Source organism: Melanotaenia boesemani, chromosome 8 (assembly GCF_017639745.1).
Source record: "Melanotaenia boesemani isolate fMelBoe1 chromosome 8, fMelBoe1.pri, whole genome shotgun sequence".
NCBI lineage: Eukaryota > Metazoa > Chordata > Actinopteri > Atheriniformes > Melanotaeniidae > Melanotaenia > Melanotaenia boesemani.
Genome location: NC_055689.1, coordinates 11,284,385 through 11,304,773, shown reverse-complemented (window position 1 = coordinate 11,304,773; position 20,389 = coordinate 11,284,385). Strand labels below are relative to the sequence as shown.

The 20,389-nt window shown below is 40.9% G+C and overlaps 1 protein-coding gene across 6 annotated transcripts in view; it reads left to right on the top strand.

Moving 5' to 3' along the window:
- Positions 1 to 20,389, top strand: part of rnf220a (ring finger protein 220a) — a 172,197-nt gene that overhangs the window by 10,004 nt on the left and 141,804 nt on the right. For all 6 annotated transcript variants that reach the window (XM_041992119.1, XM_041992117.1, XM_041992118.1 and 3 more), the window contains exons 2-3: positions 3,182 to 3,273; positions 3,708 to 4,364. In XM_041992119.1, coding sequence (XP_041848053.1) covers positions 3,210 to 3,273; positions 3,708 to 4,364 — 721 coding nt within the window. In that variant the 5' untranslated portion in view covers positions 3,182 to 3,209. The remainder of the gene's footprint in view (positions 1 to 3,181; positions 3,274 to 3,707; positions 4,365 to 20,389) is intronic.

Here is a 20,389-nt window from a genome sequence, read left to right as displayed (position 1 = left end):
CCGGTGTCAGACAATGTGTGGGTGGTATCACTCAGTGGCAAATGGGATTGTAAGTGGCACCAACTGACATTATGCGTGTTTGCATTAGATGTAATTGCACTTGTATATTGATGGATTGCATAGGTGTGTGTCGTCTGGAATTATGATTGTTGTTTTAGAAATAAGGTGAACAAAAAGAAAAAGAAAATGTTGCTGTCTATTAGCAACTTTTTGACACTTCTATTAGTGGGACATTACACCTGCGACAGGTTGCACTTTAAATTACACATATAGCTGTCTTATGTTAACATCTGAAAGAAAACAGAGATCAAATTCCAAAGAGATGGATCAAGTGTTTCTTGATGGTAGTTTTTTAGGGCCTCGTAGCACACATGCATGTCTAAAAATGTGTGTGTGTGCATATGCACACAGGCACACCAGGCCAGAAGGCAGCCAGTATGTGCCAGTCACCCTGAGAGATGAAATTTGCACCCTTTGCTCTGAAATTGTCCCCTCATTCCTTTCCTTTCCCTTCTAGCATCCATGCTCTTTCTCCTCTTTAAATTTCTCATTGCATTTCTTCTCCATTTATATCCTCCCTCTCTACCATGTTTCTCCTTCTTGTCTCTTGAATCCTTTTGATTTGTCCTAGTTTGCTTACTTTCTTGTAGCTTTTGTTTCTTTTCCTAATCTTGCTCTCTCCTCCTCTCCTGTACTTTGATTTTCTCTCGTCTTGTGTTGCGGCCTGTAAGGAAATATCCTCTGCCCTCTTATTGGATTGGCTACTTCATGTTGGCGGCCCTTTACTTGCCACCCTCTTTAGCTCGTTGGGTAATGATAATAAAATTGGAATATCCCTGTACTTATCAGTGTATTACCCTGCTATCAACACCTCAGACACCCTCCTATTTTTTTTTTAGAGGTTAAACAAGACAGCACGTGATCTGACATTCTGCATGAACAGTGGATGCCAACAGAGAAAGACAGAAAAAGGAGGGCAGAGAAAGGGATAGAGGGAAGATGCAAGAAAATTGTTTTTTTATGGCTTTACTTTAAAGGTGCAGTTTCCAGGATGGATTGTGGATAGAAGGAATGAGGGTGCAAAAAAAAAAAAAAAAAAAAAGATGGTGGTGGAAGAGGAGGAGAGGTGCGTAATGCGACTCTGTGGCATGCGTCCAAACCAGAGATGTGTTATCGTAAGCTGTTCTCAACACTAGACAAGAGTCCACTGTACATTTGCGGTAATGTAAAACATCTCACGTCTTCCCATCTCTCCGTGTCTGTGTGTCTGGGTCGTCTCCTCTCGACTTTCTCTGGACAGTTGTTGTTTAGTGAGTGGGTGTGTGTCTTTGTGTGGGAGGTAGAGGAGCGTGCCAAAGCTGAGATCAGGTTTGGAAATTGATTTGAATGAGTGTTGTGGACAGCTGATAGCTATAAAAGATTTTCTCCCTTCATTTCTCAGGGAGTTTCTCCTTTGATGTTGACTGGTAGTCAGCGCAGCTTTGAAGCTCGTCTAGAGCTGGCCGGGCCACTACTTAATAGTGTTAGTTTGTATTTGTTGTTTGTTTATGTATGTATGTATGTATGTATGTATATATGTATGTATGTATGTATGTATGTATGCCTTGGTCTACAATTAAGAAAATTTTTTTTTTTGTTTGTTTGTTTTTAAATAGTACTTATGATACATAATTAAACTGCATATCGTTTAATCAGATTTAGGAAAGCTGAATAAAATTACACACGGTAATCTATTCGCATTTAAAAAGATTTTTTTTCTTATCTGCCACAAAATCCTACTTTCAGATATGTATGACATTGCATCGTTACCTTCTTTAAATCCAAACATATTGGACCTTTAACATGCCAGCCACCTTCAAATTGCCCTTTGAGGATAAAAATCTCTGAAATGTTATTTTGCATTTCATCGGCTGCCTCTATGTGCTCCTTCAACCCACCAAACCCTGCAACAATCTAATCCCCGAGAGAGAAGATTCTAGTCTCTTGCCTTGGATGCTGAGGGGGGGGGGGGGTCGTGAGGTCAAGTACGGCTAATTTATTCACTCAGTCAGATTTCCTCTGACTCGTGGATGGCAGATGGAGAGGCCTGATATGATATCACCCATCTGAATCACCCAGGGGAGAAGGAGGAGGCAGAGGTGGGGAAGGGTGGTAAAGATGTAGGGATGAGAGGAGAAGAGATTGACAGGAAAGATGTAAAAAGAAAGGATAGTAGATAGTAAAAATTGGGGAATTAAAAGTGGTTAGATGGGGAGATAGAGTAGCATAGCCTTCAAGAGTGTGGAGTGTGTTCGCCCCACCGAGTCGGCTGTTGAGCTGAACATTGAGCTACACAGGCTTTTATCAGATCTGTGGGTGTGGGGGATGTGTGTCCTTATCTTAAGACAAGTGGTTCTGGTCCAATAATATCCTGGGAGATGGTAGGAATAAGCGGCTTAGACCGAGATCTGAGATGGAGGAATGAGGGAGAACAGATAGCACTAGGAAGATGAGAGGAGGTGATGGGAATGGAGAGAAGAAAAGAGAAAGAGATTGATAAAGAAGATCGAGGACAAGGAGGGGACATTTGGAAAGGGATGAGACATAGAGGTCTGTAAAGATCAGACAGGAAAGATGTGATGTGGAAACAGTTTGGAGAACTTTTTTTCAAAGAGGAAGGGAAAGCGAGAGAAGTTTGGGGTTTGAAATAGTTCTTGGCTTTTAGTCAAAGGGCAGGGATTTGCAGGATTTGATCAACAGTGTCAACTTGAGGACACGTTTTTTTTCCCAAGAGGGTTTGAATTTGAGGCTACAACAACAATCTCTGCTGAAGAAAAGCCCCAAAGGCTTTGACTTCAAGTCCGAAACTTCCAACAGTTCCTTCATCAGAAAACATTCCACTTAGCTCCTCTCCTTAACACCACACACAGACTGAGGGCAAAATATCAATCTTTGTCTTTTAAAAAAAATTTTCACACCTTTCAATATACCACAGTTAAATTTTGAACAGAAGTTGCCCCTATAATATGTAGTTTTCTGTTATGCTTTGACCCTAAATGCATTAAAACTACTGGTGGAAACATTTTAAAGTTGTTTTACTAAATTTTGTTCAACATGAAGAATAAAGAACTACCCATGAACAGCCTAAAAATGTTGAGTTCTTAGAAACTTAATCTAATGATTGTGCTCTGTTTGTCCGCAGACCACCTGAAGATGAGGAACCAGCTTTGATGACCTGCATATGTCCACCCTTCCTGGACCATTCGGCTTCGGCAACACTTCCAACAGTCACAGGCGAGGGAAGTTTTTACTCCTTATTAACTGGGAGGGCAAACATTATATAGACCATTTATAGTAATTAACCATCAGGACTAATCTAAACTGGGACTTCTATGAGCAACTGAAGATACCCAGTGGCACTTACTTGGCATGGAATGATTTGAACTGAACTTTATTCATATGAATTTAGATGAATATTCAACTGAATTCAAGCTAACCTGACCTTTCATTGGCTCACACCTTTCTTTTCCTTCAAAGACACTCTTCTTTCTTAGAAAGGGGTCTTTTCTGAGACCTTTCATCTAAAGCCAAATCCTTAAAATCACCAACCCAATTTCTGCTCCTCCTCAGACCTGTTCAAAGGGGCTTGGGCATTGTTTCCAATCTCACTGAGGAGGAAATATCTCCTCCTTCTTCTAAAATCCTTGCAACCTCTTTCATCCACCCAGACATGGACCTCCACCGGGCAGCATTCAAGATGGAGAGCTCTTCCTATCTGCCTAATCCTCTGGCTTCCCCAGCCCTCATGGTCCTGGCCTCAACTGCTGAAGCTTCCCGTGATGCTTCAATTCCATGCCAGCAGCCACGTCCATTTGGTGTCCCAGTTTCTGTTGAGAAAGACGTCCATTTGCCATTTAATAATGGTTCTTACACTTTTGCATCAATGTACCACCGTCAGGGTGCAGTCCCACCAGGATTCCCCAACAGGGACTTTCCTCCGTCCCTCCTTCACCTCCATCATCAGTTTGCCCCTCCTAACCTGGACTGCTCGCCCATCAGCATGCTGAATCACAGCGGTGTCGGTGCCTTCAGGCCTTTTGCCTCACCTCCAGAAGACCGGGACGGTGCACCAGGCGGGTATCAGTCTGCCTTCACCCCAGCCAAGCGTCTCAAAGGCTGCCTGGATGCAGAGGCTTCACCCCACCTGCGGTACTCTGATGCTGAGGGGAAAGAGTATGACTTTGGTGGTGCTCAAATTCCTCCAGGAGGCTCACCCAGCAGTGCTTTGAAGGCAGTTGAAGACAGCGGTAAAAAAATCTTCGCTGTGTCAGGCCTCCTGTCTGATCGAGAGACTTCCTCCAGCCCTGAAGACCGCATTGAGCGCTGTAAGTAGCTATTCATTTTCATATTCCACTGCACATCCAAGCAAACTGCAACTAATATCAATCAATTGAATGGAAACAGCAACAAGGGTCACTTAACTGTTTAATTAGTATGACACTGATATGGATTGTATACAACAGTTACCAGATCTCAAACCAGCTGAACATTATGGGGGATTTAGAGCAATGTGCTTTGTCATTGCTCCAAAAGTCTGTGCTCTCCACCACCTTTCTCAAATGACACCCAGTTAATCTTTTTTTCACAACCAACAAACCAAGCATTGCTAATGCCACTCCCACACCAAAGTTCTCACCTTATCCTCGAACTGCACACAAACTCCTACAGTGGGGGATCCATAGTGATATGATATTAAACAAACACTGCCTTTTTTAATATATAATTTTTTATCTACACAATCTTCAGGTTTCCTCTGTTACATACAGAAAACAGACTAGCAATCCCCTCTGCTCTGGGAGAGTCATGTCGTCTTACACAGGCAAAGATGGTATACCTTGCTGGTGTGGTTTTTGCAATATGTATGAGTCCAGATTTTTGACCAGATGTTGGTGATGATCCAGCAGTAGAATGTCCAGTATGGGTATCCATTCATAACTAGCATTGGAGCTTTTCTCCTGGTGAAACAGCACCTTAATGATGCTTTATGCTAGACTTTCCTTATATTGTTAAATTAATTTCATTATGCAGTCATTGTTTAGAGATATTCCTACAAATGATCTGTGATAATTAGACCAAACTCAAGGCAGAGTTAGTAATATAAATTTTGTTTACATTTTGCAGTGTGACACTTTGTAATATATCCACAGATCTTTATAAATTAATACGACACAGCACGGCACATAATGTTAGCAGACAAAAACAAATCTAAATCTAACTTTTATTTTCTAAACAAAGTGTAAGTTGATGCACTTTGTAAAAGAATGCAAATGTTCGCACACTGGAATCACACACACCAGCAAACAATCCCATCTATGTTCTCTTGTCATCATCTCTCCTGGCTCTTGCTATCCTTGTTTCACAAGCCCACAAGCTCCACTGGTCACATTAGCATTCACCAGTGGAAGGATGCCATTTGGCCCTCACGCACTGGGAATCTGATTAGTGAGTGAGTGTGCATGTGTGTGTATGTGTGTGTGAGTGACTGGTTCTGAAACTGGCCATGCTCTTTGCCATCAGCATTCATCATAGCTCTGTGCTGGCAGCCCTGTTGCCAAAAGATTTACCCACATACCCAAAAAGCTTGGCAGGCCATGTTTGTGTGTATGTGTAATAAAAGGATGGTGGGAGAGGGGTTGTAAAAGCTCAAAGCACAAATACACAAACACTCTACCAGACACACAAACAGCTTTTTAGCATGACCACTGACATCTCCTACACATGTCAACAAGCTGCATCGGATCTTGGAGACTAATTAGGAGAGAGGCAGACAGAGATGCATGTGTATAGTATATAATTTACTCTTTCTTTAGTCTTTCTTTAACAGTATTTTTAATTAGCTCAGTTCTTAGTCAGTATGATTATTTTCACTTAAATTTAATGTACTATGTCCGTCTTTTCCTTTGTTTATATGTCACTCTTCTTCTTTTATATTTTCTTGCTTCTTTGGGTTTGTGTGTGTGTATGCGTGAGTGATGAGTATTTGAGTGATCCATCCTTGATGGAATACATGAAAGACAGAGGCGACGACCTGAGACTGATCCGATAAAAAGACCAATGCAGGAGAGGCGGCGAGGGCGAGAAAGAGAGGGATGAGGGAAGGGAATGTAGTGAAGGAAACTGGGAAAATGATACTGCACTGGTTGGCAGTGTGTGTGTGTGTGTGTGTGTGTGTGTAGGTTAGGGTTGAGGGGAAGAAGAAAGAGAAAGATATCAAACGGTATGAGCAAGGTAAAAAATAAATAAAAAAAAACTGGAAAAAGAAATAAGGAGAAAATTCAACTCTGCTACATCATTTATATTACACATTTAATGTCTTGTCTTGGTATTATAGTGTCAGTTGCAGCACTGAGACACAGATAGCACAGTGCCTTGCTTAAAAGAATTGTGTTCACTGAATGAGGAGTGATTATTACTGGAGTATCATAGTGCTATAATACCAAGTCTAAAAACAGAAAGGAAGCTGGGTACAGGGTTTCTGTGCTGTCTTTTGGAACAGTTGAATCTGTATCTAATCAGGTTAAATCTTGGCACAAGTAGCTTCCACCTCTGCTGTAGGCTTCTAACGCAATTGGATGTGCAGAGGCACTGCTTACAGCAAAGAATTATGGGTTCTCCTTCACTGGGTTTGGCTATCCAGGGGAGGCATAAAGAACAAACAACTCTTTGGTACAGTCCCATGAGAACAGTGCTCTTGCTGATTCACATACACACACACACACACCCACACATATTAGCTAACTAGCAGCTTTCAGGCTGCTTCACAAAAGAGCTTGTTTTTGAATTGTACACTTGGAAGAGATTTATTATGCTTGAGATCATACAGAGTCATTACAGACAGTGGAAGTAAATTATTGAGTTAAGCTAGATTCTTAGAAAAATATATTTAGGCATGAATATGATTAGTTTAAATGTCAAGTTTAATTGGCAGAGTTTAACTATTTTAATTCAGAATAGCTTGGCATCTGGAGAAGACTTAAATATTTAATAAATCCTTGTGTCTGAGCTCACAATGACATTGTAGTGCAGCAGTGACGCTGTAGATATCAGGGAACTTTGAATCCTTGTGTGCCATTAATTCTCTGTCTTATCTGAGCTGATGTTATTTGCAATCCATGGATTTAATTTATAGTTGCCAATAAAATGCTGCTATTTTGCTCCCTTACAAATTAATCACATGTGCCCCAAAGGATGTAATGAAAGAAATGAAAAGAAGAGAAGAAAAGAAGAAGGACAAAAATACATAAATACCCACTGTGAAAAGCAATGACCTTCTTTGGTCCTTATTGTAGCAGACTCCAGGGGTTTCAGAGCAGTTCCTGGATCATTACAGAGGCCTCTTCATCGGTTTGTTCAGCTTCTTTGAGTCACTCGCCCTGGTCCTTGCGACCTAACAAAGTCCTGTCTCCACCACAGTCTTTTAAAAGACATCTTGCTGCAACAATGAAGGACCAAAACTTCCACCAAAATTATTTAGTTTAGCTCAAAACTGATTGAAAGTTTCCTCTTTGTTTGTGTACACACCTGTTTTGGAATATACCAGCATCCGTCTTTCAACTCCACTTCACATGCTATTAAAAAATGAGTCAGTGGTAAAAGGATTTTAATTAAAATGATCTCATTAGAAAGCTGTCACTGCCACGCAAGTTTATAGGTGCAAAAGTGATCCCTGCTGACTTTCTTTAAAAAAAAAGATAAAAAAAAAAAAACATTAAGCAACTCAAAAGCCCTGCAATCCCCACCTCCTTGCATGAAATTCTGTTGAGTTCGTTGCCACTCTAGGCAACAGTGGTCTTCTCAATGCTAAGCCTTCCTAAATCCCTCCACTGAACCAGCAGGCACGTCGGCTGTTAACTAAACCCGCTAACCTGTCAGCCGCTAAACCTGCACATAAAGGCCCCATCATGCCTTAAGAGGATGGTGCGTGTCATATTATTGTAGAAGCTATTACCATTCACTGTATTCACATTGCCAGGTTTTTATCTCAACAGCAGAGGAATTCAAAGCAGAAGAGCGTTTTTGTGTGTATAAAAGGGAAGGAAAGGAGAGAGTGGAATTATGGGATGAAGTGTGATTGGAATAAATGGGAATGTTGACAAACGAAACACTGGAGCCTTGCAGGGCACTTGTTTGTTTGTTGAGGGGATTTGATGGAGTCGGATGACGTGTCAATGTGAAGGTCTGAGTGTGTTTGTTCCCCAGCATCAGCACGATCCATCGACTTTGTTTTCTTTTACATCTTTTCTGTCTCTTTTTCTCTCTCGTATCTCCTCCTCTTTTCCCAATCTTCTCTCACTTCCTCACTCTGTCTCATTTTCTATGGATGCACGTCTCCCGTTCTAAGAGTGGGACAGCTGTATTCTGTTTGTTTGCATCCTATTTGCTCTTATGTATACAAGGCTGCCGGATTTACACTGAACCTGCCCTTGAATGCTGAACCCAGGCATTTTCTTTTTCTCTATATTGTTTTAAAACTTTCAATTTATCTGTCCAACACAATCTCAACTCACCATGCGAGGTAGATAGGCTGGTCCAATAGAACAAAACTGTTACAAGCCTTGAATTTCCTCAGCAAACTGCTCACATTTTGCATTTCACAAAGCTGTAATTAAAGTTATATTTCACAACTATAACACATTCAAAAACTCTTCTAAAGAGGTACAAAAAATAGATTTTAGGCTTTTTTGTTAAACCAAGGGCACAGTTTAAAATGATTGATAAACAGTAAGGATTAGGAATGAAAAAAAAAATCACATGGTTTGGCTAATGTGCCTATTTTTTAGGCCTCTGCTTGAAAATTGCATACCCATAACGAGATTACTTTATCTCTGCAACCTGTATGTAGATTTGATTTTGAGTCACAGTAAAGGGAACACTTGTGAGATTTGTCCAGATGTAAATGTGTTACTGGTGAAGAATAAATAAAAATGGCACATAGCAAAGAAAAAAAATTTAGGCTTGCCTAAAAAAAATCAAACTATCTCTTTGGAATGAGGCATCTGTAGCTCTAAACTTCTTTCAAATAATAGTACAATATGTGAACATCATCTCTGCGAAGGTAAACTCTGATAAAATGAAGCAGAACAGAGGTACAGAGGTATTAGTTCACACAGTGCAGGCGAGGTCTCACAATCATCCAGTTTTCCACAGTTTGGCACCATCTGTTCTCAAAGTCCCTAACTGGGAGACCTCAGGTCTTAAAAAGTTAAGTGTTTTAGGTTCACATCATGAATGCTGTTGTATACAAAACAACAAGCAAAGCAAAGGGTTGTTGACAATTTCTACATGGTCAGTTGTGACATGAATAAACACATCTGTTACACATTTTCTTCTGACACTGGTCTGCTTGTACACACTCACACATTTGCCATATAAAAAGAATAATAATTAATAATAAAAAAAAGTATCCAAAATGTAACTTAGAAGGCAAATGTACAGCTGAGAGAGGAAACAGAAATGTGTTGGCAGGATAAGAAAGAAAGCACAAATTCTTGGAGCACAGAGAGAGGGATGGAGAAGTTCAGATAAAAGCTGGAAAAAAATGTTTGTGGGAAGGAAGGATGGGGGATAGCGGGAGGATGATGAGATGTTGAGCTGAAATGCAGATCCCATCTGCCTGATTTAACTAAAAGCAGAGAAAACGTTTGAAGCCACTCTGTGGACAGGTAGGCAGTGATAACATCCTCAGCTGCTCATCACAAGCTTGAGGTTTAATCATCGTTTTAGAAATTAGAGCTCAAAACGCGACTTCCCATCTTAAATCATTATGGATTTCATTTTGTATTCCCAGTGACATAGAACAGTTTGAACTTTCAACTAAGTGTATCACACACAGCTGTTAAAACACACAGCGAGAGGCCATCTTTTCATTCTGCTCCTTTCCTTTCTTCTCTTCTTAAACAGAGCAAATGTCATGCATGTTGTTTTTTTCTGGGGTCGAGTCGCGCAAACTGTGCTGCTAAAAAAGAGAAAAAAGAATCACAGTAAAGAAAAATAAACCATAGTAAAAATAAAAAGAAAAAAAAAGAAAAAAAGAAAGAAGTTCTCACAAATAGAAAATGCATGGTAGTGATCCTGATGTTGATGGAGGACAAACAGATTTTGTTGAGATTTCTCTTTTTCTTCGCTATCCATCTTTAGCTCTAGGGGGTCATTTCTGTGGAGTTTCTGCACCACACTTCCCACACTCCACCTGTCAGTCAAGCAAGCTCTTTTTGTTTATGCATTAACCAATTTAGCCTCTACTGTTAAAGCTGCCATTATTTAGATGTTGCTATGAGAGCAAATGGGTTGTTTTTAGTGCGATTCAAAAGGAAACAAAAAATCTAAAGAGACAAAGATGAGTTGGTCTTATAACAATTATTGATATGGTGATAGATAGTTATTGTGATTCATTTAACCCACAATAACTGCTTTTAAAAACCCAATGGCACGACAGCCCTTTCTATTCCTTTATCTCCGTTCTGTGGCATGCACAGAGTTAAAAAACAGTCAAGGAGACAGAAATGCTCATCCCTCTCCTTGTCCTCACAAAATTCTGCCCCCCCCTCCTCGCTCCATCTCTGCCCCCTCCTCCATCTCTGCCTGTCACGGTCTAGTGGCAGGGTTAAGTTAAGTAAGAGTGTTCTAATAATTAGGACTGGGACTCGCCTGCCTGCTCCCCAGTGTGTGTGTGTGTGTCTTCCTGTCAGTGCTTAGCCAGATGTTAAAAGGCTTGTCCCTCTCATGTTGCCTCCCTGTCAGTCTCCACCATGTGCCACACACACAGTCGTACACACACACAGGCAACATGAGTATTGGAGACTGTCCTGTTTGTGGTGGCTTTGTTTACCCCTCCCAAGTGTGTGCACTTCTGCCCTTCCTTCTGGCAGTCCCCCCCCCCCCCCAGGGTGAGAAGCATGTGATTTTTATGTCAATACCTGCCACTGTGCATCTGATCCATACTGTCCTCATGCTGGACAATGACAGCGTTTTGGTGTTTATTGAACTGACTTTTCAAAAACCTGTTAAATTGTTATGTATCAAAGCTGACAAAATGGAAATGAAATATTTCTTTGGGTAATCTCCTCTTTTTCTTTTGGTGGAATCAAGCAGCAATTGTGTGTGCGCGCGTGTGTGTGTGTGTGTGTGTGTGTGTGTGTGTGTGTGTGTCACTTGGTGTGAGTCTTGCGGTCATTCTTGCAACGCTGCACAGATCAAGGATTAGTCGCTTCCTGTTGAGCCTTTTGTTGGCCCAGCCGCACCATTTGGACATAAATCGCAGGATGTTTTGTGTGTGTGTGTGTGTGTTTGTGTGTGTGTGTGTGCATCGAGGAGATGGATACACAAATGAGCCACTGGAAATGGTGTAAGACAGATGAGGGAGAGAGGATAAGATGAGAGAATTCCTTTTGCAGCACTTGGCAAAGTACTTTCCAGCCTTGAGTCGTTTCATCTCAGCTAACTCACCTGTTAAGGCTGACATACTGACTTGTTCATAACCCTGTTTTACTCATTTGAGGAATTTTCTAGAAACCTGCCAGGATGTCACTTTGACGGAAGGTTGGTTTGAGATGAAAGTTTGGCTTTTCCTGCACACACGCACATACACACTTAGGTTCATAACATCCCAAGTTCCGGAATTCCACTTTGTTCCCCTGGTGATGTCAGCTTCGGCCAATAAAAACCCTGTGTTAAAACTCCACTGAGCCTCATACAACTGCAGCACACCTGGCAACACAACACACATTTAGCTTTTTAATATGTGTACACATACACACACAGAGGCTCTCACAAGGTCGTAGCATGCCTTAGCCCTGAACTCAACTCCACAGTTTGCTGTCTTTCAAATTTTGTTGCTTGGCTGAACTTTTCCATCAAGTTGCAGCATTACTTTAAAAACTCATTGATTTTTGAGCATTAAAAATACACTTTCGGTGTTTTCAGAATTGGGTGAAAGTGCAATGAGCTTCAAGACATAACAACTGAAACAGTTGTAGTCTACTCAGTAAAGCCTAAAAAGAGGTACTGTAATTATTCATGAATGAAGTTGGATGGTTCTCTCTATTTGTTACATAGGAGCTCCCAGGATTCAGATACCTCCTAATGCAGATGTGTTAAAAGATTCTTTGCCATTCTGTCCTTTACCCCCCGCTCCCACTTCGCCCCCTTCTCTCCTCTCCTTTTCCTCTCCTCAGTAATCTAATCTGCAGCCAGTTTGTGGATGCAGTCTAGTGTGACAGCCCCCCCTGCTTCCATTGCTCTCACTTTCACACACACAAACAGCCAGCCTGTTTCCAGAAAAGCCCACTTGCTTGGCATAGGATCCCCCCTCACCCCACCCATCTCCCCCCCCCCCCCACTTCTGTCTTGGTCACAGCCTCTTTAATATTGAATTATTCATCAAATCTGATTGGATCCTGTTGATGGCGGCCATGATGCGAACAAACAGTTAGTGTGTTTGCGTGAGAAGGCGGTGATGTGGGTCTGGGATTGCTAACTCTACCGAACACACTGCCACTGATCCGACCCGTTATCTGGCACATGAACCCTTTTTTTTCTTTAATACTTACTTTGCACCTGGAGATTTTTGAAGTTAAACAAAAAAATATCCTTCAACGTGACAGAACATTTTTTTCAGTAATTTCTTTTGCTGTGTTGAATGACGTGGCCAGTTAGCTTCAGTAACCTATAAGTTGTCATCACCCTCTCAGTTTTAAAAGCTGCAGCCCACCCATGGGGGCAAAGCTTAGCATCTGCTGCAAAAAAAAGAAAAGCCTCTCAAGTCCCTTGGAAAGGTGAAACAAATCAATAATGGGTGTTTTATATGCATGCTAGAGTGTGTGTAGATGTATGTGTGTGCATCCTCATATGATTTGCATCCACCTGAATCTATACTATTCGATACTGGAAACGCACTCTATCTGCAGACTTAAGGGTTTCATAGCTGTTTTTTCAGCATCATTCCTTCAGAATGTGTTGCCACTTTTATCAAATTTTCATCTAACATTTAATAGTAACTTCATGGAGTCTTCTAGAGTGCTTCAACTAAAAAAAAATCCCATCTGGGAGCATTTTTTTAAATGACATTTGTTTAGTGAAAAATTCCCTGCTTATCCGTGATAAAGATGCTTGGGCAGTGGACATAATGGTGCATATCTGTCCTGTGGCATGATCAGGTTTATCCACAGTACTGCCCGTGCTGCAGACTTTGTTAAAGGCATAAACAGTCAATGGTCACGGATTTTCCTCCACTTCAGAGAAAGATGCGGATATAGAAAGGATGAGTGTATCGATGTTTGCACACATGTGTGTTTGTTGTCTCAAACACCTCGCAAGACACTTCACATTGACCCCACGGTGCCTCTGCATATCCAGAAGGCATTAGAGGGAGACTGTTTGTGCTCGGGTGTGTCGTGTCAGAGTCTCTGAGAAGACCTGAGGAACACTTCACTGCTTTCTTTACTTGAACATTTACTGTGAGCTTGCACAGTAAATTTTCAACTAAAAAAAAACACATTTTTAGTGAATCTGTGTTTAAACACACACCCAACTTCCCTCTTCCCTCATCCTCCTTATACACACCCCTTTTCCTCCCTTCTCTTTATCTCTGCCCCCCCTTCTTTGCTCATCTCCCCCGTCACTGGGTGTGTGTGGAAACCCAGCCCACTGTTCAGCAGATGAATAATTTAGCGGTGTGTGTATCATCTGTTTACTGTGCTAATCCATCTGTCAGCAGGCACCTATCGATTCGTGCCTGCCTGGTAATTGTGCATCCGTGCCACATGCGCACACACTGATGAGCATATGTATACAAATTCACGCACATTACCAGGCATATACATACACACTTGTGCAGCAATATGATGTGCAGGTTAGCTCATATTCACATCCTTGAGTTGTCAGCTGGACACTTCATTTTCACTCAGTGAAACTGAATTTAGGGTCAAGGTTACAAAATCAATCAGTTATTTGATGCAACAGCTTATTTGAATGATCTTATGATTCTGTGGACACATGCTATTCTTTAATGTTTAGTGGTCTTTGTTTTACTGGTGGAAAAGAAAGATTATATCTGTTTAACACATCAACACAACATTACTAAAATCGAGATATAACATGGTTCTTTAAATGCGTCCTTTTATATTCAAGTTACGACTTTGCAGTTAAAATTTTAGTTAAGTTTACTCAAAGTTTCTGAAATCAAAATTTTGGTTTCACACCACAAACAGATTGAACACCTAAAAATTTACACAGTCAGTGGTCACAGCTGTTAAGCAAAAGGACGTCTGTGACCACAGAATAAATCTGAAATGGGACAATGAAAGCAGGAAGTAAACAAAATAAGAATAACCTTTGACTCCTCTTGTTTTAGTTTTGAATTACTTTTTTCCTGACATCCTCCCTCTCTTAATGATTCAACAGTAAGCTGGATTGGCTCTAATACCCCCGTGTTTATTTGATTCTACTTTTTAATGTCATTGAAACACAGCCTATTTAGCGAGTATAGGTTGTTGTCCAGGAGTTAACAGGATGCTCACACAGGAAATCACACAAGAAATCAAAGTACAAATGTCTAAAACTGTATTGATTAAACAAGTTGAGTGCTTGTTTTTTACATGCATGCACCAAATATTTTTTTTTCCCTCTTTCGTCAAAGATGGCGTTGATTCTTTGTGTTGCCCACTATTTTAATTTTGCAGCTGGATAAAAAGAAAAAACAGGAAAATTTAATTCTGGAAAACTTACAATTTCAAATTGGAAAACGTGTAGAAACTATGTATTAAATCTAAAGGCATTTAAACTGTCTGAAGACATTTAATAAAATGTATTTTTATTTTAAAGGAGATAGAATCTTAGGAACAGACTGAGACACGATGAAAGGATCCAGAGGGATGATGGTGCTGCTGCAGATTGTGCTATAATGAATTCATGGTGACCATTGATGGTTGTAATTATCAAATGGCTGGTTTTAAAAGCTCATTGATTGATGTCATTAGCTCCATGAGTGATTACTAATTGCAGCTCTAGTATGTTAACCACGCAGGACGGAGACGCACGTAGACACATTTGCCACATTTATCAAACGTACGCATGCATCTGTTCTTCTGCTTGAATCCACACATCTGTTTTGATTGTGTGTAGATGGCTGGTGATTGAGACACACAGCTGGAAAAAGGTAACGCATCACCAACAAGGAGGAGAAATATCATGATTTTACTTGTTCGGAAGGTTTGTTTTAGTGCATTTCTAATCATTCTCTGCCTCTTTAAGTCGCTGCAGTCACTTAAATCCACATCATATAATCAGTTTCAGATCACCTTGGGGGGTTTAATCAGATTTGTAATAATTTCCTTTAGGTGTCATTCGTGAGTTATCATAAGTGTCTATAGATTATTATCTATTTGTAGTGTTGCGTGTGCTGTCAAAACACAACTGTAGCTTCTTTTAAAGTCGTATATTTTAATGCCAAAGAACTGAATTCAAGCCACACCTGACTCATTATTCTTTAAAATACTTTGGACTTTTTAAAATATATTATTCTGATGCAGCTGGTTATGACTCGAAATTTTGAAAGTAAGTTTTTTTTATTTCTTTGTGATGGCCATAGTGGGACATGAGAACAAATTCACCAATCACACATTTCCTGTGAAAATAGGCCGGATGTTGTTGTTGTAGAGAGGACTCTGCCATGTGGCTTCTGACTCCTCTCTTCTACTCTTCTGACCCGTGTCCACTCATTATTCCATATTTCCCTATAGTTACACTATAATATGTATAACTACAGCTGCAACAGACCAGTTTTTCAGATTGTAACTATTCACACTAACCCCTCTGTGATTAACTTTTTTCATCATATGCTTCCGGCGTTACATGGTTTGTTTTTCTTGTCTCTGTTTAGATCCTAATGAGTTGCAATATTTCTTTGTTTCTTTCTGTGTGATTGTTTGTGCTACCCTGAGGTACAAGGCTTGCCAACGATGTTGCAGATTGTATTTTGTTGTCCAAACTTAGGCTCCTCCATCCTTCTCTTTCTCTCTGTATCTTACACACACATACATACAGTAAACTTGTACACACACAGTAGGATACGCAGCAGGGTTCATTTCGATGTGCAGTGCCTAATATCACATCCCTGCGGCAAAAATGCTCGGAATTTTGCCCTCTATGTTTACGTTTGTGCATGCGTTTCTCTTCTTCTTTATGTCTGAGTGTATCACCATCTGTATACATGTGGATATGTGTGTATGTGTGTGTGTTATGGGGTGTTAGAAGCAGGCAGGGGCTTAGCAGAGCAAAAGAGAGCAAATCTGTCAGCTCTCCCTAGGCAGACAACCCTTCTGACCCTCATTCAAAGACATATTGATTCTCCTCTACACCCAACAGGGAAGGGTTGGTGTGTATGTGTGTGTGAAAAAGTGCACAAGTGCTTAACGCAGCCTCTTTCCTCCCTTCTTTCCCTCTTTATAAGCAAACAGGCTCGTTCCTGCTATGTTGTTAAAAAATCAAAATATATATTTTTCTCTCTCAGTTCATTTGTGAGTCCAGATAACACTCGAGTGGCAGACAGAGATTATTCCAACAACCGCAGATCTTGACTCTGACCTAGTTTACTTGTCTTTGGGGTTTTCATCTGCCTTGCTCTATTTCCTGCCTCACATACTCTGTTTTGGTTGAAGATGAAAAAAGAAGAAGGCATCATTGGCTGAAAAGATACAAACGGAGCATGCCACTCTTATCTCCCCATTGACACCACATTAAACCTCGCTGCACACTTGTTAGCTCGGCCTCGTTTCCCAGGAAGAAGCCTAATGGCCTAAGGGATGTCGGGGCTCTGTAGACAGTTAGGAACCATGTGTGTACTTTCACCTAATTGTCAGAGTGGTGCCGTGCAAAGACAGGGTCAAATGCCGGTGGGAAGATTTGAATCCCCCCCCAATAGTACGGAAGATATTGTGATGGTCTATTATCGCATGTTGACAGATTTATGAGGTTGCAGGGTCCATATGATGCTTTTGTGTTCTTTGATTTTTGGCTAAAAGATGCAAAGAAATATTGTTTTGTGTGTTTCATTTAGTTTCCTGACAGTCCAAACTTTAAGAACCTAACAAGAAGAATTAAAAAGCTAAAAAAACAAACAAAAAAAAAAAAAACAACAAAAAAAACAACTTAGGCTTTGTATCAGTTTCAGCGAGTTTTGTTTCACAGACAGTAGACATGTGTGTGTGTATTTGTGCATGTGTGTGTGTTTGTGCTCGCTATTAGGTCACATGTCTTGCGACCTGGCACGGAAGCACGGCACAGGGTCTTGTAATGGCTAGTCGCTGGGGGCAACTGGTCATGGCAGTTTGTGTGTGTGTGTCAGAGGGGAGTATGTTACAGGAGGTAAAGACATCGACGTGGTGGGGTTGTTGTCTGCAGCACGGGAGGGACGTGGCATAATGTCGACAGGCCACATGCTGCCACACACACACATATATGCACAGTCAGTGGTATAAGCTGAAAAGTGCTGGCTGCAGTAATGGAAGGCAGGTGCACAGGGAGGAAGAGGAAGAGAAAAAGAGAAAGGACAAAAAGAACATGTGAAAGTCGAAGCAGGTGAAGAAGACTGAAGGATTTGTGTTCGATGATGATGTTTAATTAGTGTGTGTGTGTGTGTGTGTGTATGTGTGTGTGTATGTGTGTGTGTGTGTGTTAGACAGGTGTTCTGTGTGTAAAAGGAGGACAAGATAATTTGTGTGGTTGAAATTGATGTGTTTGGTTTGCCTCGTCTTGTCATATTTTAACATCAATACACATATTTTTACATGTGTAATGCTCAGAACATCTACACACACTCACTGGAAGGTCATCGAGTGTGTAATTGTGACATTCAGCTAGAAACTTGATACAAAAAAAGTGTTGTTTTTGTTGTTGTTGTTGTTGTTTTTAAATTGCAGAAAGTCCAAAAATTTATTTCTATGATCTAAAATGGCACGTCTGACGCAGTTTTCTTTATGTGATGCAGCCTGAAAACCACTAGCAGATGTTATTAGGGGTTAATATGTTCTATTATTCAGCTAATCCAAGCAAAATCGTAGGCTGAAAATTGATCTCTTCTGTTCTGTAGCATGGACTGATTTTCCTTTTTTTCCCTTTCAAGACAAATAAATAAAACTGACTTGTTATAAAGCGACCCCTTGCAATTTTTTAAATTCCCTCATAACTGTATTATGGAGACCTATAATGTTCCCTTTGTACTCCAGGGAAATATTTATGGATTTAACAATGGGAAGCTCATCAATATGTGGATGATCAGTTTCTGATTTTAAAACAGTGTAAATATCATCCATTTGACTTTGATCATAAAAACCCAATAATTGTGCCTTATCTGTTTCTGTTTCTGTGTCCTTGTTCTTTTGTCACTGTCTCCTCACACACACACACCCACACACACACACACACACACACACACACACACACACAGTGACACGCAGGGCAGGCCACAGATGGCATGGTGGTGTCAGGGTTAGAGGGGTTTGTTAGGATCAAAGAGCTCCAGTGTGTGGCCCTTCCACCCTTCACTTGCTTTCTTCTTCTCTTTCTTTTCTGTTTGTCATTTTATTCCTCCCCTTCCTCTGCTTTCAGTCTCTCTTCCTCTCTTGCCTGATCCCCCCTCCCTCCTTCCATCTCTCTCCTTCTCGCTCGCTCCGTCTCTCTTCATTTTTTCCCCTAATCTGTCCATCAGAAGTGTTGATAAATTATTCATGTCCTCTGTCTGTCCCCAAAGCCTTGTCACCTCTCCTCCACTCGCTGGTTTCTCAGCTTCCTCTCCTCTGTTGCCTTCATCCCTTCCTCCTCCTTCCCTCCACCTCCTTTCCTTCCCCTCCTCCTCCTCTCCAGTCTTCCAGAAAGCTCGACCACACACGATCAAGCATCAAAACCCAAAGTGGTGCAAGTTAATGAAAAATATTCTATATTAATTCAAATCTTTGGTCTTGTGTAGGTACATTAAAAAACAATGGAAGCAATTATTTTTGAACAATCCTGTTCAGGCAACTGGCTTGATCCTTTATTTATTATTAAATTATTTTATGCATTTTGTTGCACTTTTTTAAAATGCAGAAGGCAGCCTGCTGATGGACAACAGAAACAAACGGAAAATTAAATCTGAAAAATAACTTCCTAAAATGCCTCCCTCTTTTTTTCTTTTCTGTCTTTTTCACCCCCTTACATACTGCTGGATAGAGTGCAGAATACAAAGAAGAAGAGAAAATTCAAATGAAGCACTAAAAGAGGTAGAGTGCCAAAAAGACAGAGAAAGAATGTAATAGAAGGCATCTTCTTGCAACTAATCCAACATTTTCTCCCCAAACTATTAAACACTGATTAAACTGTGGAGCACTTACTTCCAAACACATGTGCACACACACACGCACACACACACTAAAATGTAGTTTTCAGAGAGATAAAGTTTACTGCGGAAAGCTATTAATCATAGGAAATCCAGATGAATACAAAGTTTTGGAGTCTAGTGATTAGTGATAAATTGCCTTGTATTTCCCCATAGGTGGTGTCCATGAGTGTGTGTGCGTGTGTGTGGGTGTTGATACAACTCTGTGAAGCACTTGGGCTGAACCCTCAGGATATTAGAATGCAGCTCTGTGTGCGCAGGCATGTGTGTGTATGTGACACGTATGTTCTCGCTCTCAAAAGATGGGCCTGTCACAGCCACTCTCATCCTCTGTTACCACGACGATTAATACATTTTAAAAAATGTCCCCTCCACTTTTCCCCTGTGCCGTTAACACTGTCGCAGACATGCTCACACATACACACACACACACACATATACTGCTCGCTATTCAGCAGGGGTTACTGCAACATCAGCAGCACACACAGCTCTGCCTTTAGAGGCTGATCAATCTGGGCTGCCGCTCGCACTGATGAATCACAGAAGTCAGGAAAGACAGAAAGGTAGGGAAGGAAAAAGTGGTAGTAGCAGGGGGAAGAGGAAGATGAGAGGAAACAAAGATGTACAGTATTAGGGAGACAGGGTTGGGTGGAGGAGCTGAGGAGGAGTTGGAAGAGCTTAATAAAAATGAAGAGAAAACCAACAAACCCAGTTTAGCATCCAGAGCAGAAGCCCATCACATGGATTTCTCATTTAGTCAGTCCACCTTCAAGGACAGACAGATAAATGACCCACAGAAGCCAAGTGCTCGAAATCTAACCCTAAATGTTGCTTTTTTACACAGAACTTTAAAGCCACAGAAATACATTAAGCCTGAATAGACATCTTTGTTTAAGAGAACGGAGAATCCTCGACATTGTGTCATTTTAAAGAGTTGTCATAAGCGTTCAAAGCCAGCAATGTATGGAGGCCAGCTTGTCA